Source organism: Acinonyx jubatus, chromosome A1 (genome assembly GCF_027475565.1).
Source record: "Acinonyx jubatus isolate Ajub_Pintada_27869175 chromosome A1, VMU_Ajub_asm_v1.0, whole genome shotgun sequence".
NCBI lineage: Eukaryota > Metazoa > Chordata > Mammalia > Carnivora > Felidae > Acinonyx > Acinonyx jubatus.
The window spans coordinates 10,270,315-10,294,758 of record NC_069380.1 but is presented as its reverse complement, the minus strand read 5'-3'; the positions used below and the strand labels follow the sequence as shown (position 1 = coordinate 10,294,758).

The following is a 24,444-nucleotide window of genomic DNA, read 5'->3' as shown; positions in this document are numbered from 1 at the left end:
TGCCAAATCTAAGTGTCTGGCTGTGCGTGTCAACAAACTCAAAGTCAGACAGCCGTTGTATATAAAATACCAAAGCACGCCATTTTATTCATTATTCGCCAGCTTTTAAGAAAGACCTATGAATTCTGGACATTTGTTATAATGTCTAAATTACCTATTGCAACCCACTAAATAACTTTTAGATCTTAAAATGTAATTCTTCTGCAATCAAAGGCAGAGATTTGCTCCTGTCAAAATAGACAACGATGCATAAATAATAGATAACATAATAATAGAGAAGATGCATAATAATAGATGCGGCTGCTTGGGTGGAGGGGGGCGGGTAGAAAAAAATCCTCTTCCGTTCTACTTTCAAGTTCCAGCACAATAAGAATCTTCACCTTGGCACTGCAGTGGCAGTTTGCTTTGCATGTCACAAGCAGAGGACTTACCCCGGAAAAGGGCTCCCTGCAGCTTGCAGCCGCTAAATGTTCACTCTTGGGTAAAATGTCCTCCCTTGCATGACTCTGGAAGAAGCTGTGAGGAGAGGTCAAGAATTTTCCTCAGTCCCCAGCACTCAGTGCTGCAAGCTGTGCAAAGTCTGCGTTCACGGTCCTCAGCCTTTAGCCCTCAGCTCCTGTCTGCTCGAGTAGCTTTATTAAACAGCACAGGTCTTTCTTCTTGGCTGATTTAAATGCTATTCAAATCAAGAGCGAGTCCTTTGCTGCACCTAACTACCTGCTCTCAGGTTTTGTTAGAAACTGCTGAAACAGAAATTTCACTGAAGGTAAGAATTACCTCACTCTCCAACACCTAGCACGGTGGCCAGGATGTAGCAGGTGCTCGATAAATAGTTGAATGAGGACTGAGTTTTGTAGAAGTTCCAACAAAAGGCTTGGGGCCATTTGCGGAACTAGTGTTAAAGGAGGGCTTCACTCAAAAAGGCAAGCCATCATTTGGCACGAGACTGTTGCCACCATTTTAACATAGTAAGGTGTTACGGTTCTATTATCCCTAAAGCATTCAACAATTGTTATCGCCTGTCCCCTGATCATTATAACTCCTGAGGCATTTGTCGTATCTGGCAGCTGTAAAGAATTTAAAACTAAGGCTAAGTCTCCTGCAACCGCAGGTAAAGCCTTTATTTTCAACTGGGGGTGATTCCAAATCACCTAAAACTTCTAAAATACTGCTCTATTCTAAAATATTGGGCATTGTTTGAATTCTAGGTTGAATTCGTTCTATTTATAAGATATTCTATTTTGAGGTGCTATATCCCTAAAGATATTGAACTTAGAGAGAATAGTTGATATAGTCACGTGATCCATCATCTCGTTTTCGATACAGAGAAGCCTGCTTTCTACCACCTAATGAAACACTAGTGAATGCCTCTTTCAAGAAGGTTTGCCACAAGATAACTTAAAATTGGAGCAAAGTAAAACTTTACTATTAAAAAAAAACCCCACTGCACAGATGGCATAAATCTTCCACATGGCTTTACAGACTCGAAGCAGGAGGAGATGTGTCTCGCTACGAGGCACAGAACACACATTTTTACCCCCGGTGAATTTACTTGCAAAACTCCGATTCCAAGTGAAAAATGAACGAGACCCTGAAACCCCGTGCGAAAACTACCACACAATCAAACGTGAAGGACTCCTGATTTTAGGAAATCTGCTAGTTTCAACGGACAAATGGACCTTTCTTCTCTGTATGCACGTCCATGACAAGACCCTGACTGCTCCTCTCTCCTCAGGGGAGGGCTAGAGACACACACCCCAAGGGTGTGTTATCATTCGTGCTTTGAAAGATGAGATATACGCAGAACTGAAAAGCAAGCCTGGCGGCTGCTCTCAAACAACAACATCTAAAACAGCCCGGAACCTCGCGATCCGTTCAACAGCCAGGGGGAGAGCCGGGGGAGGGGGAGGGCAGCACCTGACTCCCGTCCTCTCTTTAATAATTAATCGAATCACACCATTCGACGCGGCGTAGCCTTCTGTCTGGCTGCATTTTAATTCAAGCCTCGTGTTTTAAACGAGCAGAGCCTACCGCAGTACCCGGAAGCCTCTCTGCTCGAAACGGCCAGCTACCATACGCTCCTTTCATAAGTTTGTTCAGACTCGCCTCTTCTAGACAAGATGACTGCAGTAAAGATAATAGGGTGGGTGGCTGTTTTGTGTTTTCCCGTCTGAAAGGAAAAAAGTTTATTTTGAGGTGCTCACGAAGCTGTGAAAAGGAACTAAAGGCTGAGCAAACAGCAATTTTACCTCTTTAATCAGAGGAGGCTGCAGGAGGAGAGCATCTCACGACCCACCACCTGATGAACAAACCAGTGGCCGCCACGAGACACTCAAGACACGCAGAGGAACGGCAGGGCCAAATGGTGCAAAGAAAGTTCTTTGCGTTTTCTGACAGCTCACGTCACCCAGTGGAAACACACATAACCCAAGAGGAAGTGAACAAGCAGAATATTAAAACTCCAGAGACCTTTTCCTTGCTTAAACATAATTTTACAGGCTATGCCTAACTTGCTTTATATAATACTTTTAAAGTTTCTTTCAAACCCCACTAACTGCGTGCGTCTCAAGAGTGTGTTGCTATTTCGATGGTGTCAATATGTATTTCTTTCTTAAGCCAAAAGATAGGATATATTTTTTGCTGTGTCCTAAGAATGCTTTATTTCATTTAAATCAAAATCCAGGCACAAAGCAGTTACATAAACGTTGGTTTCACTGTTAGGCCAAAAAGGTACAAGATGTAAAATAATTTCTTTTTAATTTTGGGACTTGCCTTTATTATCCATTCTCCATTGAGAATATAAAAAATGAGTTCAGTGTATATTTCCCTTGCCTTGACTGGAGCCTTGAAGAGAAAGTTCCATCCCTCATCCTGGATGTGGCCAACGTTATAAGGAGCTGGGGTGGGGGGCATCGCTAGAGTCTGCTGCATCCAGGGGCAGGGCACCCACGTCACTAACAGTATAGCCGACTCTCGGTTTTCCAAAGATAAATATACAGTCTTATCTATGTTTTTCTTCCCCTTGTCGTTTGGCCTTTGTAACTTCACTGTTCCTACCACAAAGTGCACAGGGAAAGAAAAAAGAAAAAAACCCACCCCAGTCTCTATATTCTGCTTTACTGTAGACTCTCATCCCTGTCTAAGCAGCTTGGTTTATCTTTTAGATCATCTGTGGATTTCAGTTCCTGGCTATCCCCATTGCTCCTGAAAATAAAAAGCCTACTTTCCCACCTTCTGGCCAAGTCAAAAATGACCTTGAGCCTAGCAGAATGTCAAAATGAATATCAAATACTATTTATCAAGTGTTAAGACTGTAATACATCCAAGGAGATTACACTATAGCTGTGCTGTGGCAGAAAGAATTTGGGATTTGGAGCCAGAAAACCCGAGTCCCAGCTCTCCTACTCAATAGTCTACAAGAACGTGGGCCAGTTGCATCTTGTCCCACACTCTGATTTCTCTACGGTATCAAAGGAATAACAACATTAATTACCACATCATGTGGAATTGTCAATATGAACTCAGACGATAGAATGTACGTAAAAAACACGTCAGAAAATGCAGAAGAGGTCAGCAGAAGCAGTTACTATGGTGTTCTCAATGTAACTAATACGATTACTGCATAATTCTCTGGACCCACTGGTGGCTAGACTAGCCGCCCAAAAAGAGGAAAGGAGCCCCGTGGGCCTAGCAGGCTCACTTCCATCAAGCAATATGGACATCAAAGTCCCTAGAATCCTGCTGCCTTAGACCACCTTTTCAAACAAACATCCAAGTTTAAAGATGGCTTGCCACGGAAAGCCAACTGTGAAAGCCTCTTGCTACCTTTTAAGTCTCAGGCTGCAGTGTCCGCGGATCCAAATTCATAGCAGCCAATCAACGCATCCAGCTTTAGGAGGTTTGGTTTCAACGCTCCTAACAGGCTTTGAAGACTTGTCATTTTTAAAGACCTTTGACTTCAAATTCAAACATAAAAGCGTTTGACGGAGATCTGAAAAGATGACCTCAAGCTTATGCCAACAAGAAGGCAATAAACTAGATCATTCAAAACTATTAAGTTAGCAAACTTTTTTTTTTCATTTCTGTAGAATATGAAAACTACAACAGGGATGGTCCCTAATTTTACTGCTTTACTGTCCGTTGAAAAATGTCTCAAAAGAGACTATGCCACCGTCCTTAACATCAATATTATGAAAGCAGTCACTACTCCCAAGTGCAGCTTCAAGATCAAATAATATCAATTTGAACATTTCTGCTGGCTTAAAAAAAATAAATAAAGCAGTCGCCTCATTCATTTCCTTTGATAATTTTTTGTAAGATATGTCAAAAATTGTCCCCAAAAGCCCTTCCTGATTTTCAAAAAGGAAAAAGGGTATTAAATCTAGGTTAAATTTGTGAATCATGAAAATGTTGACACTATGTTGATTTTTAATAGCCTTTAGAACTCCTTGCATAATGAGTGCATATATTAGGCCGATTTAATAGGACCTGGCACTTTATGTGGCTATTTTAGGTAAACATGAATGTTTATAGTTATGTACTTTTAAGAAACTGTTCATCATAACCAGATTTTAATTAATGTCAATATCTTAAACAATACTTGAATTCCAAATAATATTCTTTTATTTGGGAAATGTTCCCCTTTAAAACATAATTTGTAAGAATCATATTATCAAATAAATTATATAAATGAACTTCCCCCATAGCTCTAATCCCATGAAAACGACAGCTGGTTTAGAAATCTCTTCTACATAAATATCACACTCTTCATGAAATCGACAGTCTTTTCATGGAAAAAAATTAAAATATATGCTAAAATTAGAAAATGCAAAAGACTGTCTAATTTTCAATTTCAGAAAAGTGCCTCTTGAAATAAGGCGAAAAAAGAAAAAAATTATGTCTACTTATATTTAGGGTGGGCTTTTTCTTTTACATTATCACCATAACTTAGTAGAATTCTGTAATGACACCAAAAACTTGAATAAAAACAACATTCGTCTGCATGCCAAGATTTCCTTAAGAAGGGACCACTGTGTATAAGCCACCTGCTGTCTTTTCCGTAACATAATCTTCTCGTGAGCACATACGTATCTTACTTTGAAAGTTCCAATGTGTGCATCCAACAGAAATGTAAAAAGAAGGATTAGTCTCCAAGACAACAACCTTCACTGGCATTCTCTCACCTTGAAGTCCCCTCTAACATTCTTCGTACAGTTCCGAGACGGAGCATGGACAAAATAGGACGTTATTCTGCAAAATGGATTGTTATTCACACATTGTGTCCGAGATTACCACAGCTGAGATTTCCCATTTCCAATTTAAAACACTGCTTTGAACAGTATTCAGAAGGGCTAGGGACACTCATGTTTCAATACAAAACTATCCTTTCTAATTGATCTTGGTGACTGAAATGGTATGATGAGGAGTACTAATTAAATAACTGCTTTTCACTTCCATATATGTGTTCATTCTCCCTTTCTTGAGTTTGTATCTGGTCTGTACTTTTTTTTAAAGGCAGCTTGGATTTTAAAAGTTCAATAAAAATGAATGACACAAAACCTACTTCTATCACCATGAAATTTCTTGCATGTTTTTACTGCGAAAAATATATCCTCTTTCTTCACTGGATGTCCCTAAAAGACAAGAAAACATATATGCACATATGAGTCTATGTTATATGAACATCCACATTCATACCCATGTCAGATATCACATGCTATGGAGGTGAAATTCACCGACGTCAAGGGTATCAAACCTGTTTCCAGGGTTCAGTTTTAGGGAAAAACAGGACTGTAGTTGAGCTGACAAGGCCTCTGACATCAGCCAGACCTGGGCCCAAATCCCAGACTGCCCTATACACACTGTGTCACCCAGACAACAGTCTTCAGCTCTCAACTCAGTCGGCTCATTTAGAAAATGGTCAGAATAGCTACCAGTCAAGCTGCTTTTATTACTCCATTTATTAAGCACATTATAGCTGCCCAATAAATGTTAGTCACCTTCCCTTTCCTCTTCCCAGCTGGTGAAGATTTTGACAAAGGGAGAGAAGCAGGAGGATGTGTTAGTGTAAAATAGGAGCTGACTCCCTTCTGTGGGCTGGTCTTACTTTGATGTTGGAAGTATTTTTATGGGCCCTGTATTATCCACCCAAGTCTAGGCTACAGCAACATCCTGTCCTCTGCCAAAGGCAGGACTACTTCAAACACTTGGGGGGGGGGGGGGGGGGGAGGGCAATAACAGAGCCCTGAGCTGGCCCAGCCCAAGCTGACCACTCAAATGAAAGGGAGCACACAGGCAGACTGTGGCCAGCCTACACTCAAGGCCAGGGACTGCTTCGTGGGGGTCTTCTGAGCCCTTTATTATCTCTCTTAGGCCTTTAATAATATTCAGTCATGACTCAAACATCATTTGAGGGTTTAGAGTGACATCTAAGCACAGCTTTGGCATGCCACTCAAGGCACTAGGAGGCTGACCCCACCAAATTACCTAAAAGAGCATTAAAGAACAAGCAAACATCATGTCTAGAAAGATAGGCTTTTCCCCTCAGGGACTGAACAAACATTACAGATTCTTTCTCATTACTGTAGTGTGTGTGTGTGTGCGTGTGTGTGTGTGTGTGTGTGTGTGTGTGTATACCTATAAGTCATCTTTGAAAATGTAACACACAGACTTCCATATGACTGACTTGGGAAGAACAGACAACAATTGAGGATGATGCATACATTTGCTTTATGAGGAAGGATTCAACAACCTAGTGAATTTCAGGGGTCTTCAGGCTCATCCTGGGGACTGAACCAAGGGTATGTCCATAACAAGTCAGTTCATTCTGAAAGTTCTGAACAGTCTCAGGTGAGATCAAATCAAGGTCTCCAGCCGAGAGGAGATGGGCTTGAGGAAAAGGCTTAGGTATTAACAGGAAATGTTTGAAATCACCCTTCTAGGAATATTCTAGTAGATATTCCAGTAGACACATGCTGTATCATCAAGAGAAATGACTCCAGGCGCACTAACTCTAAAGAGCTGTGGCAGGCAGTTCTGCACAAAGGCTCCAGAATGAGTCTGTGCGGTCACAGTTCCCACTCCTGCTCCCCAAGACGCGCTGTGTGACCTTGAACAAGTACTTCTCAGTACGTTTCTCTTCTGGTGCGTAAAACAGGGTAACAACAGTGCTTACCTTATAGGGCTGTTATTAGTAGAAACATGATATGTAGTTTTCACCTGGCACATAACAAATGTTGGGGTTTTTTCAATATACAGGTAAAGTGCTAGACAACATCAGGCACAGCATGTAGATTTTCCTTTGATATGCAAGAAAGTCTTTCTTCTATTACTTACGCAAAGTGGTAGGAAAGAATGGAACGTGGTAGCACAGTAGGCATTCACAGCATCTGTACAAAACTCGGGCACCGAAGTAAGGGGACGCCCATCCCCTTTGTCCCAGATGTAGAGGGCAATCTGTCAGGACAGGAGACAGCAATGAATGAAGGAACTCAGCCAACACCACGACTGTTAGCACGAAATCTCTCAAGGGAAAGCAGACCACCTCTTCTACAGAGCATTCAGACTGAACCATATCAATCTGTCAATATTCAACAGATTTATTTTTTTTACTTATAAAAATAGTAATCTCAGGTGGGCCAATCTAATCTTTTTTTTTTTTTTAACGTTTATTTATTTTTGAGACAGAGAGAGACAGAGCTTGAACGGGGGAGGGGAAGAGAGAGAGGGAGACACAGAATCGGAAGCAGGCTCCAGGCTCTGAGCCATCAGCCCAGAGCCTGACGCGGGGCTCAAACTCACGGACCGCGAGATCGTGACCTGGGCTGAAGTCGGACGCTTAACCGACTGAGCCACCCAGGCGCCCCCGATCTAATCTTTTATTGGCAGGAATCCATACTCTGACCACCAAACAATTCCAAAGTCGTCATCAGCAACTGCAGGGAAGTTATTTTAGGGTCTGTCAAATACTGCCGTGAAAGATGAAAGAAAATATAACCGGGAGTCTGTTTTTCTACAGTGTGGTAATTATATACCTTGACTAACCAACTTGTTGAAAACATCTAAAACTGTTGGATAAGATATCTTCAAAATGATTTTAAATGGATTGCTAAATTGCCACAAAAGTATGGAACTTGTGAGGACAAACATGCAAAAGGAAGAGCCTGGGGATAAGGACAAGAAGGGTAATTTTCCTCAGTAGGTAGAGGACTCTGGTGATGCTGTTTCTGGTAGGAGTTAAAAAAATAAAGACTATGATGCAGCTAAGGTGGGAGGTATCTGAGAGCAAACCCCACTATAAAGCTAGGACTTTGGAGCTAGATGGAGGGGAAAAACCATTTCCAGATCTCCTTTGAGATCCTGTCATCAAATCCCAAGCTTCCCTAATTTGTGCCACCAGTGTGGGCCAAAACACTTCAAACTGTAATTTACAGCGGTCAGTAGAACCCTCTAGCAGCAGGAAAAGCAAATGCAAATCATTCCCGGGGAACCCACACCCTTAACGTAGGACTCCAAGGATTACCACAGATACGGTTCCAAGCAAGACTGCTCAGAGGAAAATCATAAAAAGCACAAAGACATGAGCTGATGACCCAGAGCCAGGAGACAAACCTTAATCAGACCAAAAAGACTGCAGGTCTTGGAATTATCAAACATAGATTACAAAATTACTGTGTTGAATATATTTTCATAAAGAAGTAAAAACTTTCACACGTCAGCAAAAAATGTGTTTAACGATCATATAAAATAAGCAAATTTGAAAAAGAAAGGACTAAAACTTTTAAAAATAAAAAAACAATTGAAATGAAAAATGTAATGGTTAGGATAAGTAGTATATTAAACACAGGTGAATAAAAAAAATTAGGGAATTAGGGGCACCTGGGTGGCTCAGTAAGTTAAGCATAGGCCTTTGGCTCAGGTCATGACCTCGCGGCTCATGGGTTCGAACTTGGCAACGGGCTCTGTGCTGACGGTGCAGAGCCTGCTTGGGATTCTGTTTCTCTCCTCTCTGCCCCTACCCTACTTGTGTTCTCTCTCTCTCTCAAAATAAATTTAAACAAATTAAGGAACTAAAAGATGAAGGTCCCCAAATTATCTGAAATAGCACAGCAGAAACGGGGGGGGGGGGGGGGGGACATAAGACAAAAGTTCAGAGAGCTAGCCCAGATCCAGGAGGCGATAGCAGACAGAATGGGGATAAGAACATACTTGAAAAGACAATGGCTACAAATCTCCAAAGTTACGTAAGGGTCAAAGAATCCCAAGCGAGATTTTTTTTTTTAAGTGTACATCTAGACATCTCATAGTGAAACTGCAGAACGCCAAAGACAAAGAAACAATCTTAAAAGCAGGCAAAGACAAAGGCAGATTACCTACAAAGAAGCCACATGAGACTGATGTTTATTTCCCACATCAATTGCCACGGCAATAACAGAAAAGCCAGAACACAGTGCAGTGACCCCACTGTGATGAGAGAAAAGGACAGACAACCTACGATGGTAAACACAAGGTAACTATGTTTCAAGAACAAAGCTGACATAAATGTTTCGTTCATTTGTTGTTAAGTAGGCTTCAAACCCAGCGTGGAGCCCAACGCAGGGCTTGAACTCACAACCCTGGGATCAAGACCTGAGCTGAGATCAAGAGTCAGATGCCAACTGAACCGCCCAGGTGCCCCAATGGAAGTGTTTTTAAGGGAAAAAAATGAGAATTTATGACCTCACTATTAGAAATTCTGAAGGACATGCCTCAGCAAGAATAAAAATGATCCCAGCAAATACATAATTAAGCTCATACAAATGTTAACTACACAAAGATAATATTTGAGGGGTTAAAAAGATGCTGGACAACAAGAAGTATATAAATTGTGAGGGGGATAATCAGAGTTCAATTATTCTAAGTCCCCTGAATTTTTTTTTAGGTGATCAACTAGCCATTATTAAGAATGCATGTTAAAATATTTAAATGAAGGTACAGTAAGGCAAGGTAAGTACCAGTAAGGTACAGATACAGAGACTGAACTTCCAAAATAGCAGAGAAGGACAAAATGGGAAAAGAAACAACAAAAAAACAGACATTTTAATTTTTTTAATGTTCATTTTTGAGAGAGAGAGCACAAGCAAGTGAAGGGCAGGGGAGGGGGGAGGGCACAGAGGATCTGAAGCAGGCTCTGTGCTGACAGCATAGAGCCTGATGCGGGGTTCGAACTCACGAACTGTGAGAACGTGACCTGAAGTCGGAAACAACTGACTGAGCCAGCCAGGTGCCCCAGAAAGTAAGGAAGTTTTTAAAATGAGCCAGATAAAATGAGGGGCAAGGGATAAAACGAAGTGTTGGGAATCAATTCAAATATAATGGTAATCATGTTCAATGTAAATGTGAATTTGCTACCTGATGTAAAGACAAAGACTGGCAAACTGGAAGAGAGAAAAAAAAAAAGATATGTCCTTTTTAAGAAAAAGACCTCTATGCTGAGCATAGAGCCTGCTTGACATTCTCTCTCTCTCCCTCTGCCCCTTTTCAGCTCACATGTGCACATGCTCTGTCTCTGTCAATCAATCAATAAGGACATAAAGGGGCTGTAAGAAAAAGATAAGAGAGAATTATGAACCACACACCAAAAGAAAGCTGGTAAAGAAATATTCATAACATTAAATACACATTTAATTCACATTAGGGCAAAGAGCATCACAAGAGATAAAGGTAAATTCGTAAGAAGACATAATGATTGTAAGCCTGTATGCATTGAGTTAACAGACTCTCGGAATATAAAAGGCAAAAGCTGGCAGTTACAAGAGGAGACACTGGCAAATCCACCATTATTATGGAAGATTTTCTCATTCCTCCCTTAATAAATGACAGATCAAGCAGAGAAAAGTAGAAAGAAGGAAAGGAGGAAGGAAGATTAACCTATTAGATTAAACCTACTTCTCCTTTAATCTAATAAAGAGAATATTACACCCCCCCCCAAATTATAACATATACACCTTTTACTTCACTGATGAAAAGGAAACATGAACTAGGCCATAAAGCAAACCTAAAAATATTTCTATAGACCACAACAATACCACGTTAGAGATCAGTAACAAGACGCAATAACAACACACACTGATATGTTGGGTCACAATGAACAATGTATTTTTTAAAGTGGGTCACAGTCAAAAAAAAAATAGTTAAAGGGCCTCTGCCCTAGAGAAACACCTGCAGAGGATTGTCCTAACACACATCCAAAATGCTCATAGAAGTAATGATTATAGTAGCAGAAAAGTCATGGCAATCCAGAAGCCCACCACCAGCAGAATGGATAAGTAAACTGATATAGTCATAGGAGAGACTACTGCAGGCAGTGAAAATAAGTTCAGTAGGGCTGCACGCAGCAACACGGATGAGTTTCAAGTCAGAACAATACTCCTGGTGCAATTCTGTTTACATGAAGTCCAGAAGGATACAAAACTGCATGATATGGGGGCACCCGGGTGGCTCAGTCAGTTAAGCGCCCGACTTCAGCTCAGGTCATGATCTCCCAGTTCCTGAGTTCGAGCCCCGCATCGGGCCCTGTGCTGACAGCTCAGAGCCTGGAACCTGCTTGGGATTCTGGGTCTCCCTGTCTCTCTGCCCCTCCCTCTCTCACACTCCATGCCCCTCTCTCTCTCTCTTTCCAAAATAAACAAACATTAAAAAAAACTGCATACTATGTTATTCAGAGATACAGTCATATGATGAAAACTGTGAAGAAAAGGAAGAGAGAATTCAAGAAAGTGTTTAGTGAGAATGAAGGGGACCCAGGAAAGCAGCACTCAGGTAGTCTCCAAGCGACTGATGATGGGCTAGCTCATAAGCCAGGAGGTGGGCTTTTAGATATTGTGACTGATCTTCATACCTTTCACATGGGTTAGAAATATTTTCTGTGTGTGCTTAATTTTTAATAGATTCCTGAACCTGGGTATCTATACCAAAGTTGACTTTTCATTAAAAATATCTAGGCAGGCCTGCACTCTCAATTAATCGTTCTTTCCTTTCTATGGGAGAGAAGAATGATTTTTTTTACATGTATGTTTCTCCTCAAATAGGCTATTTCATCACATTCCAACACCTGAGAAGGTAAGGTGCTGCGAGTGCCCTTATTTGCTCCTGGCAGCTTGCCAGGAGCACATGTCAAGGTTGACCCCACCATCCCAAGTACAGATTCCTGCAGAGGGAAAGGGGGGGCCATTTTAGGCAGTGAGATGCGCCTGTGAATGAAACCCACAAAGAAACCTTCTTAACAATGATGCAGGAATGATTCATGATGGGACCCCTGCATCTAGGACGACGGGTCACAGATGTCCACTAGATGCCAGGGGTGCTGGGGTCCATCCAGGCTGGCATAGTTCTGCCCCAGAGGGCCAAGGACAGGGACACGACCGAGGCATATGTACGACCAAAGCACCGAATAAGCCCAAAGGTACTTTTGCGACATTTGTGCATGTTTTTAGAAATCCGCCTCTGCACTCATCCACCTAGCTTTAAAAAAAAAAAAAAAAAAAAAAAATCAAGAATCACAGATGCAACCTTTTCCACTGTTCCTTCTCCACCTACGTGATGAAAGTGAGTTTAAAGAGAAAGACCTAATTTGCTGGAGAAGAATTACGTTGGTGGGGAGAAAATGTATAAATGCCTTGGGAAGGGATGCGCTGGTAGGGAATCAAAAACACCTTTTATAGCAAAACACGTGAATTCTCAGTTGCTATAACTTTTAAAAAAGAAAACAAGACGTACCTCATGTTTTAAATCTATTGTGAAGTCGGATTTCAGGGATTCACTCCTTAATCTCTTGGTAAGCCTAGAAAACAGATACAATTTGAGGCCGTTTTCTTTTTTGTCATCAGAAGAAGCATGGAACAAGAACATTCTCGAGACCTTCTAATGTTTGAAAACAGATACAAGGGCACACTGTAACATAAAATTAAGAGTTTCACATTCCCTTGAGGCAAAGCACTTGTGGAAATGGAATTATTTGTTGACCAGGAAACGAACACAAGCCTTTTTGCAAATGGAACATTCATTGTTTCAACATCTGGCAAATAACGTAAAATACACTATAATAAACTAAATACCTTAAAAACAAAGCCACAAAGTTTGGGGACTCCTGATAATCTTGACACCAAATACTGACAGAGAAGAGAACAGAAAAGAAAAAAAAAAAACAAAAAACTTGCATGACAGAGAAACAAAAGTTGCTACTTTTCAGTCTCCTTCTTTTAATAACCCAAAGGAACTACAGTTTGTGGAGTTTTTAGGGGGGAGAGAGAATGTGGTTTCAGGGAAGGAGGAAAAAAAAAAACATTTCCAGTCCCTTTCTTGGTTAAAGGGTTAAAGAAATCTTCAGCAGTCCTTTCGGTGCAGATGAGAGCACTGCCAGTGCCCAGCTTCCTAGTACCGACCCAGCACTGTACCCCCCACCCCGAGTGCACACCTGCCCACGCCTCTCCTGCTGAACATCTGCCTAGCACAGCCACACCCAAACCTTACCTGGCAAACCTTTCTTCCAGATCAAACTCAAGGGCACTTCCTCTGCAGAACTTTGCCAGACTTGCCCACCAGCATAAGTGGAAACTTCCTTTGCTCCCAGAATAGGAAGGAAGCTCCATTACTTTGATCACATGTGCGACATCCTGTTGTGTGTAAGTCCCCTTCTGTGCCACAGCTTCTTTGTATGGCCAGCACCGCCCGCCCACCATGCCTGGCCAAAAGGAGCACTCGGGAAGCTGCCTGAATGAATGAGGGCAAGATATGCTTTGATTCCAAGCTGGTGGGACGGAATTCCGTACGTAACCAGGCCGCTGAAATACATACGGTTCTGTATTTGTGACAGGGCTAGAGACTAGACCATCAGTCTCAATTACAACCCCCCTAACACATACTTTAACTGGAAAGAAATCACAGTGATTTTTAAAGGAAAAGTAGTAATAAGTGTCAAAACTCTTTACTGAGTTTTCAGCCTCATTGAGCCACAAAGATTTCTTTAAAAATTTACTTCTAACTCGAGGAAAGATAAAGAAGGACACAGGTTATAATTTATGTTTAGTATTAAAGCATTTGTCTCAGGGTGGATACTAATGCAGCTCGGCAGCAGATAGCTCCAAAAGCAGCCCGCGGAATCTCGGTCACATTCCTGTGCAATTCCTGCCCACAGACCTGTCAATAGGAGTGGGTGAGGACACGTACTGAGACAGCATTCTCAGATATACTCCCGATAGACAGTGAGAGAAAAAATTCTGCCCTGGCATGGCATCTTGTCCAGTCTGATTTCTGCTCAGTTCGAGCCAGTTTTTAACTTTGGAATCTGGACTCCTGCTAAGTGCCTCCAAACTCTGATCAGATCACTTTCATACCTGGGCTTACTGCCACAGGCAAGGGACACAGAATTGTGATAGGAACCAAATGGCATGTGACATCCATTGTTAGATGGCCATGCATGACAAGCTCCTTCTTACTAGACAATAAGTACCTCCGACTTGTTACCCTCAACATGCTCTCTACTTTTTTGACTTTTCAAGTTTCTTTCTCATTCCATTCTTGAAAATCTGTATTTGGGGGAAATCTCAGAGAGGCAAAACTTGAAGACCACTGATAGAATTTCTTTAAGATGAACACTGACTAATCTGAGGGTAAACAGATATATATACGGACATTTTTTTAAGTTTGTTTGTTTGCTTGTTTGTTTGTTTATTTAGAGAGAAAGAGCACGAGCAGGGGAGGCGCAGAGAGAGAGGGCGAAGAGAGAATCCCCAGCAGGCTCCCCAATGACAAGATTGTGACCTGAGCCAAAACCCAGAGCCAGACGCTCAACCTACTAAGCCACCCAGGCACCCTGTATACTGACATTCTGTGGCTACGTCTAGCAGCCCGTGGAGTCTACCATAACCTTAAGTGATGGTTACCTCAACATCACCAACTTCATGTCAATGAGTTGGTCTCGTGAGCATAAGTCGGTCACCTTGAAAATATGGTCAAGTCCTAAAAGTGTGCAAGGCATTCACCTAACTTAAAAGGCAAGTCCTAAAATGGGAACTAGGTTTCACTTTTCTATACAAGACAGCACAAGGGTTTTCCAAACGCTAAGTGCAGTGACCAACAATACCAGGAAAAAAAAAAACAATTAAGGGCAGAAATTCCAATTACTTTGATAAAATATTTCCTCATTAAATATTCAGTTCCTGGAAAATAGGACATTTGATATTCAGCTTGCCTATTTTTAGAAGGCATTAAGTCATGTCCCAATAATATAGCTCTAAAGACACAACCACCTAGACTGGAAATTTGCAACAGACAGAGGGCCTCTTCAACTTCAAGTTCCTAGCTGACTTTTACAGTCCCATTCGTCAGCTAGTCAAAAGAGCAAACTATTGAAGGAAATCTAGGTAAGTTTTACTGGTGGAAAAACAACAGAAAAAAACAGTAACAGTGTTCTGCAAAAACACCTATTTGAAAAGATCGTCTTATTGTAAATGTCTCCAAAACTGCTAAGTACTTTTTTATCGATGCTATTGTTAGAAGATCACACAGACGGATTACCAGGAAATGTTAGGCAGTGTTAATCCAAAACTCACTAACGTGGGATTACTAGGGCAAATGTTTTTGGTGGGAAATAGTCTATAAAAGTGTGTGTTGTAAAATGTTTTTAAGTAACCAGTTTTTCTGATGACTGGAGCAGGAGAAATACTTAAGCAATGGTTAACAGTTGCCCTACCTACCGAGTGGGCCATAAAGTCAAGAAAAGGAGACAAAAGGGGGGGGGGGGGGGCGACTTCAGTTAAGCGTCTGACTTCAGCTCAGACCATGATCTCATGGTTTGTGGGTTTGAGCCCTGTGTCAGGGTCTGTGCTGACAGCTCAGAGCCTAGAGCCTACTTCAGATTGTGCGTCTCCTTCTCCCTCTGCCTCTCTCCTGCTCTCTCTCTCTTTCTCTCTCAAAAATAAATAAACCTTAAAAATTAAAATTTAAAAAAAGGAGACTCCTGTAGCGGGCACTGTTGATTGCCTACACAATATAGGAGCTTCCTCTTCCTTCTTCCTAAGAGACTTCTCATTTTGATTAAATTATTGAGCCCTATAAATGGGCTCCAGGGTCAGAATTTGTTTGATCCCAACCAAAGCACTGAAATTCCCTGCAACCATTAATGGTCCAGGAGTTGGTACATGCCTAAAGTTGACCCCACCAACTGCGAGCAGACAAGATCCAACTAGAGACTGAAGATAAGCACTTACATTCCATGGTTAGAGAGCTTCTTCACTGCTGAACATAAGATATATATCCAGAAAGCCCTTTTTGCCTTGAAAATCAACAAAGGGAACCAGATTTAGGATGAACTAATGATGTATGTGGTTGCAGGATGCTGTGTACTAAGCATGAGAGAGACAGAACCAGCGTCCTCAATAACAGGGCAGAACCCCTACATCGGCCAACATAGACCTCACCTTCCAGTTACAGTAACGATATCTTCTTAATCCAGCATGCTAACTAATATAGTTTCTAATAACAGGGAGAAACAGCACATTAGCTTTGGAACTGGGAGAAAACAACTAGGAAGATCCAATGTTGCAGCCAGTGGGGCTCGTTGATACTTTATGCCTCTTTTAGTTCTAAGAATACCGGGTTCTTAAAGAATGTATAGAATCTCCTATGAGAAAACCATTTCTAAATAGATCTTGGCCACAGGACAGTTGCTATGCTAGATGGGTTACGTTATATTTTGTTTGATTACTTGCCTGCATCCCAAGAGAAAGGAAGTATGGTAGAAGACACCACTATGGTAGAGCCCACATTTTCGTTTCGTTTTTGTTGGCAGGGGAAAGGGAGGGGAGGCACACCAAAGACCATGGATGTTAATTAACTACAAACATTGTGCAGCTTGTTGGCAACCGTTCAGCATTGTAAAAGCAGACGACACGGAATGCAGAAGGCTGACTGGTGCCTTACTCCTCTATCATGCCAGAGTTACGGGGGAAGGGCTGGACATTTCCTGAAATTGAACAAAAGACCAGCCTTTTGGCCCCAATTCCCTTAGCCGCAGTTCCTTACATACCCCGCTGCAGTGGGGCCCTCGGTACTCAGAGTAAGCTGCCGCTTGCCCATAGATGTTTTCAGCGACCTCGTAAAGAGGACGAGAGAAGCACGTGCCCGTGGGACCACCTCCACAGAACACCAGGTCAACCATAACATAGTCTCCCCTTAATAAGACCAGTATCTTGGCTAGTGCAGAACCTGGAGCACCGGTTCGCAAAGGCCCTGGCAGTGAGTCAGTGGTGAGCATGAGGTAGTTATGAGCGTAAGCCAGAGCCAACAGAACCTGCCAGGGCTTTGGCTGCCTCTACATCTTATAAGCAGTGAAGCCAGACGGCAGAATTCATAGACCCAAGAGGTTTTGAAGAACAGGTTATGCTTTATTGCCTGCAAGGCAAGCAAGGAGTTGGGCTAAACGGTCCTTTAAGAGGATTCTAGGAGGCAAAGATGGTGCACAACAGAAACTACTTTCACTCACGTGGTTTAAAAGTAAGTCAAAAGGAAAGCAATACTTGGGGCGCCTGGGTGGCTCAGTCGGTTAAGCGTCCGACTTCGGCTCAGCTCATGATCTCGCAGGTTGCGGGTTCAGGCCCCGTGTCGGGCTCAGGCCCCGTGTCGGGCTCTGTGCTGACAGCTCAGAGCCTGAAACCTGCTTCAGATTCCGTGTCTGCCCCTTCCACGCTCATGCTCTCTCTCTCTCAATAATAAATAAACGTTAAAAGGAATTTAAAAATTTAAGAAAAAATAAAAAGGAAAGCAGTACTTAACAGTTATTGATTACATCTAACTCAGGAAAAGGTGAAGTGCATTCCGTATCAAGGCACCACCAAGGTCCTTGCTAGATGGGGGAGGGAAAAAAGTGAAACTATAAACTACCGCATTTGTTTCCCAGATGAGTGGCTTCCTGGATCGGAAGGGAGATATGAGGAGAGGGTTATACGGGCTTCAGAGAGATGGTTACAGCCCGGGCTTGCTGCCCAGGGTCACAGGTCTCTGGGTTTCTCTCCAGCCCTGGGAGAAGAGTGTGGCGTCTGCGCTCGGAACAGTGCACCGCACAGGACAGGGTCAACTGTACTTGTCCCTCTCTCGGGGGACTTGGTCCTCCAGGAAACAGAAGACAACAGACTGACGAAGAGCTTCTGAGTCACAGTCAGAGAAACCACAGCCACCAAAACTTCTGGAGAGAAGGCAGCCCCCATAGTTCCAGGCTCTGAAGCCACAGGGTGAGGACAGACCCAGAGGAAGGCGACCGCGCGGGGCGAAGAGTCCCGAAGGCCCAAGGAACGGCCGAGGGGCTGCGGTGTGCCACTCGTGGCTCCAGAGAGTCCAGACAGAACACAGGGAGCTGAACTGGGCCCAAACACAGGGCTGCAGGACATACTGAGAGAAGAGTGTCCTGGGGGCTCCCGCTCTTTGAGCAGCAGCAAACCCAAGCTGAATGAATTTGAGAATAAAGATGACCCTGGGCCACTGAAACACAATATTTTCCCCTCACCCCTGCAGAGAGCGGAGAGCAGAGCCAGGCCAACCAGTGCAGGGTGAGAAGGAAATGACAACTCTCTCTTCTCGTTGCCCCTCCCCTCCTGCCCAGCCCCTCCAAGAATGGGGCCGGGAAAACGTATGAGCCCTCCTAGGCATGCCTGGCACAGGCTGGGGGCAGGGCGTCCTTGCCTGCGAGTCTCAGGACGGGTCTATGGGTCACACGTTTTAGTCGGAGATAACAGAATCCACTCTGGCCAGTTTGGGCACAAAGTGCACTTATTAATGCATATAGTTGGCTGACAGAATTACTGGACAGTCTGAATAGAGAGGCTCGAGGCTGAGATCCCCAGGACAACCTCCAGATTTATACTCCAGAAATGGGTCGTCAAGGAGCTGGGGCCTCTGCCACCGTCAGGAAGTACCGTCTCGGCTGCCAGCCCCCAAAGGACTCCTCCTCTGTCATGACCTCTCAAGCCAAATGGACCACCAGGCACGGTCTCCTTCCCCATATGACTGAGTGCATCTGCCTAACAGAGCCCATCTCACTTGGCTGCTCTCTAGCAGCAAGAAAGGCCACACAACATGGAAGTTTCGTTATTACTGTCCCTTTGCGGATTCTACATTGGGAAGGAGGGTCTTACATCGTTAAAAAAAAAAACAAAAAAACAAAACAAAACAAAAAAAAAACACTTTCCAATGTCAAGGGAGTAGTCACCAAGTGTTGGCCAGCCACAAATGAGAAGGTAGGACTACCGTGCCTACCCAGCCCACATCCACCACGGGCTCAAAAGGTTTCTGAGACTCTGAACCCTAGAAACAACACACCCAACGTAAGAAATAACAGAAACCCTCCATCTTTGAAGATACAAAGGTCACAACCGCTTTACCAACTTTCTCTTCCCTAAAGAACAAAAAACACATAATAATTAATCTGAAGCATTCAAATTAAAAGCCTGTCAACAGTCATGGTTCTCCTGAATTACAACTTAATTATCTTTCCTTTTCACCTTGAAAAAAAGCATTATTGTGATTATACACACAAATATCTGGGCCCGAATAGCTATGGAGCCTCTGATTAAGTGTCCCTCTTGCCTGGCCCATGTTTAAATGTGTGTACCCACGCACATAATCTGTCATCAGCTCCCACCCCCGGGCAATGTTACTGATTCATCTTCTTCCTGACAATCAAAATCACATCTGTAGCTAACCAGATCCATTAATAATAGTAATAACCCCTCTGGGTGTAGAGTTCTCAGAGTACTTATGTGCCTTCCCTTGGTCCCACAATTTATTATTCACCTTATTTTGCAGGTGAGGAAGAAGAAATAAGGAAGGGGTGAGTCATCAGTCTGAGGGCACTAGTAAGTGACAGAGCAGAAGCAAGAACCTCAAGGTTCCTCAGGCTCCTGTTCCAGGTCCTCCCGCCCCACCACACACTGTCTCGGGCTGCAAAACTCACTTGGGATCCATCAGTTACAGGACTCAGTGAAACAGAAGTTGAATCGCGCGCACGCGCGCGCGCGCACACACACACACACACACACACACACACACACACACACACACACACACAGTCTAGTAAATCCTTACTTGTTTACAAGTGGAACACTAAGAGCCCAGCCAGCAGCGAAGTCTGGATATTTAAAAACGGTAGGATTTTCAGAAAAGGCATAATGGTGAATTATTGTAGATTCTTCATCATGTAATGCTTTTCCTAAAAACCATTCCTGTCAAATAAAGATATAAAATGTCATTTTCTTAAAAAGCCATTTCGTATAGGACCAAAAACAAAGTCACGTCATTAATTTTAGTTAATTAAATCCTCTGGGCGATAGAGAATTAGCACAGATTATTACTTTCTAAAGCATTTTAACAAAAATGCAATACTCTATGATAAGCAAGACATCATAATCTTTACAAAGAGAGTAGCTTAGTATATTAACAGGATCAACGAAATGGCATCTTTATGCCATAAACATGTAGAAGTGGCATTTTATAGAAAATTCCACATCAAAATACTATTAAGGCAAAGAAAACAGTGTTCCTTTATGCCATACTGAGGTCTGCAAAGGAGAATCTGAAAAATCCCTTCCAGAATCAGTGCCTATTTTATTCATTTATTCATTCAATTAACATTTAACATTTATTCTACATCACGTGAGAACGCAGCTTATGCAATAGTGGGGGACACAGAAAATAAGTAAATAAAGCAGGTTCATTTGGTGACTGCGATGTGCTGTGATGAAAACAGAGTGCCCAGGGACTTCCCGGCAAAGAAAGGGAAACCTCTCATGAGCTAACATCTGAACTGAGAGTAAATAATACCAAAGGGCCAGCTATGCACAAATCCAGGGAAGAGCCATCAAGGCAGTTAATACACAGTCCCAAGGTGAGAAAAGCTTGATACCTTAGATAAAAAAGGAAGTCCAATGTGGCTGGACTACAGTGGGTATGGGGAAATATGGTATGAAAGACACAGTCAGGGGACAGCCGAGGGTGCGTTTTAGACGCCCGTGGAAAGCAACACAGACTTTACTCAAAGTGCAGTAGAAGACTTACACTTCTGGCCACAACAGAATAGCCTGGATCGGACCCGCTCTCCCACTGAGAGCAAGTATTAAAGCTGGAGAAAACACTTAAACCAAATAATCACGGGCACCGGAAAACAAAGACAGAGAGTAGATGAAGAAAAATATCCGAGAAAGAAGGGAAGCCCATGCATGGGAACCCCATAGTCACTCCCCCCATGGAATTTGCTGGTTCCCATAGCAGCCAATGGCACACAACAGAAGGCAGCAGCTGGGACCGTGCAGCCTGCTGGACTGAGACAGCGGTTGGGGCTGGAGGCTGCCAACAAGGTAGAGATTTAAGTGGATCCAGAGAAAGGAGTCCCAAATTCTGCATATGATTTCCCTTCAACTCCTAGGCTAAAAAAAAAAAAAAAAAAAAAAGGAAAAACAAAAAAATAAACAAATAAACAAACAAAAACCAAGAGAAGAACCAAGTGGAAAGCAACAGTAGAGGGCCTAATTGCTGACCAAAAGCTCATGTGCAGGATTTGCTGGAAGAAAGGGATCTAGGAGTAAGGGCAATCCGTATAATAGACCTACCTAAACACGGTCTACAACCCGGAAAAATATTGCTCGTATGGAAAGGAATACCATCCACAGCCTCTTCAATTTTTCACATACGGTATCTAGCATTTAGGGAAAAACTACCACATGTGCCAAAAACACAGCACCAGAACAAAAACAGAGAGAAATGAGATGCACAGATAAATCAAATTCTTCAGTTATCAAAAAATAAGTAGTATTCACATATTTAAGGAAATAGATGAAAAGATAAAGAATTTTACCAAAGAGCTAGAATAAGAAACAAAAGTCAAATGGAAATTCTAAAACTGAACACTGCAACTGAAATTAGGAATTCAGAGGATATTAGACATAAGAGAAGGTAGGATTAGTGACCTGGAAGATAAGTCAGTAAAAAATATCCAGATTGATGTATAAAAAAGAAAACAAAAGGAGGACAATACAGAAAAGAGCATAAAAGCAATATGGGACAGAGTAAGAAGGTCTAAAACCCATGAAAAATTGGAAGACCAGAATAGGAGGAGAAATAGAATGAAACTGAGTCAACATTTGAAGGAATACAGCCTCAGAATCTTCTAAAACTAACAAGAGTCATCAAGCTGTAGATTCAAGAAGCTCCCTAAACACCAATAAAGATAAGTACAGAGGAGGCCACAGAAGCAGGTGGTCAAAAAAACCAAAGATAGAGAAAATCTTAAAAGTAGCTTGAGGGGAAAAGGGTGGACACATTTCTTTTAAAGGAACTAAAACAAGGCATATGGTTGAATTTGTAAGAGAAACAACAGAATGTGAAAGACAAGAGAACAACGTCTTTACAGTGACAGAGGAAAATCACTGCCACCCTAAAATGCTGTATCAAGTGAAACTATCTTAGCTGGAGGTGGAGGCTTTTGAACAGGTGCGTGGTATGATCTGAATGAGAGGCGAGATTATCAGGATTATTAGGCTAGATTATTGAGATGCTAGCTTATTAGGATGGCAAGAGTAGAAACCAAGAGGCCAGTGAGGAGACCCTAATAATTGTCGAGGCAAGAGAGGATGGTAGCCTGGACCAGAGCAGTAGTATTAAATATGGAGAGAGGAGGAAAGAAAATGTATTTTGGAGGCAGACCCAATGGAATATGCCAACATGGGGTTGAGGGAAAAAGAGGAATCAATCACGAGTCCTAGTTTTTTTTACAGGAGCCACCTGGATGGACCGTGATGCCATTTCTGAGGTGAGGGAGACTGAAGGTGGGAGAGGTTTAAAAAGGGCATTAGAGTTCAGTTTTGCACATGTTGGATTTGAGATTCCGATGAGACAAGCGGAGGTATGAAGCAGGCAGTCTGACCCAGGAGCAGGCCACGCAGGGCTCACTCCCTTGGTTCCTTCATATGCTGTTCAAAAGTGACCTGATCAGCAAGGTATTCCCTGAACATCCCATACGGAATAGTCAGCCCAACCCCATTCTATCCCGTATCGCTCGCATTCTGCTTTCTTCTTCTCCGCAGTTCTCATTACCACCTGACACGCTGTGTGCACTTTCGCTCCTTGCCTATCTCCCCTGTCACAAGATCATTCCCCTCCTTGTGGACACGGAAGCTGTCCATTTTGCTCACTGCTGTATCCCCACCAGCATACCTAACGCGTAATAAGTGCTCACCAGTTTTTGTTAAATGAATGGAGCAAGCCCAAGAAAGCTTCAAAAGGCAACTACCCTATTAAAGAAGCGAAAGTAATTAAACCAAACACCCTAAGTCCTAAATGCTTTGCATATTTTCTCTATTTCAACCATCACTACCTCACTCTCGGCTCCTTATCAGAAAAACGAGAGCAGGAGGGACACGGTGTTGTTTCTTCTGCTTATGGGTGTGTCCCCAGTACCTCCCAGGCTCTTGGTTTCAGTCAATTCAGCAACAGGTCCTAACTGAACACACGTAAGCCATCAACAAAACTGTGTGTGAAGGTTACAGAACTACATCATGAGCTTCTTCCCGATGCTTTATGGAGATTTTAAGTCATCACTGGGCAAGAGGGATAATTATAAGGCAAATGGCTTTGGCTTAAGATAGAAAATTCGTGATCCTTTTTAAAAAATCAGTACTATAGCACTTTATCAAACTGCTAAATGTTACCCAACGTGAAAATCATCACATTTAACCTACCCTGTCAATATAGCTTGTTTAAAGAAAATGAAACACTCCAGGAGATTTTCAGCACCTTTCTCACGAACCCTTCACTGTTATAATCTCCTGTTGCAAATACAATTTTATGCAGAACATGTTTCTATGGTTTAACTCCTAATGGCAGTGTCCAGCTATTATCTAGTATATAAGATTGTTTTCCAATATTTGGAAAGGGAGGAGATACTGTAAACTAATTTAAGGGAGAAATTAATATGGAATCTGTTGGAAAGGGTACTTCCCCATCCTTCTTAATGATTTTCTTAATAGCTTCATAATAAAGACAATTATAATCAAGATAAACTGTAAAGGAATAACTCAGAGAATGTTCTAGAAGTATCAGAGAAATACTCTTTACCAGCACCCTGGTTTCACCTCTATTAAAAAAAATGTCAAGACATTTCAGCAAATGCATGCTCACATTAAAAGCATATGGCAGGGAAAAAAAGAAAGAATCCAGCAAGACACAGAAATTTATAGAAATCACCTGGAAAGGCAGTTTAACAAAGATTAATTACTTTAATAAAGATCAAAATTTCTCATTTAAAATATTGTATAACAGCATAAACTTGCATAAGAATGACAAAGATATGGAAGGGGAAAAGACATCAGAATCCAAAAAAAAAAAAAAAAGGCTGATGCTCTAACATACGACATTAATTAT

At 42.3% G+C, this 24,444-nt stretch overlaps 1 protein-coding gene across 2 annotated transcripts in view; it reads right to left on the bottom strand.

Annotated features, from left to right (window-relative positions):
* The window catches only part of B3GLCT (beta 3-glucosyltransferase), a 112,291-nt gene that overhangs the window by 48,945 nt on the left and 38,902 nt on the right, over positions 1-24,444 (bottom strand). For both annotated transcript variants that reach the window (XM_027064639.2, XM_053214030.1), the window contains exons 7-10: positions 20,116-20,252; positions 12,757-12,820; positions 7,336-7,455; positions 5,564-5,633 (exon numbers count right to left, since the gene is read on the bottom strand). In XM_027064639.2, coding sequence (XP_026920440.2) covers positions 5,564-5,633; positions 7,336-7,455; positions 12,757-12,820; positions 20,116-20,252 — 391 coding nt within the window. The remainder of the gene's footprint in view (positions 1-5,563; positions 5,634-7,335; positions 7,456-12,756; positions 12,821-20,115; positions 20,253-24,444) is intronic.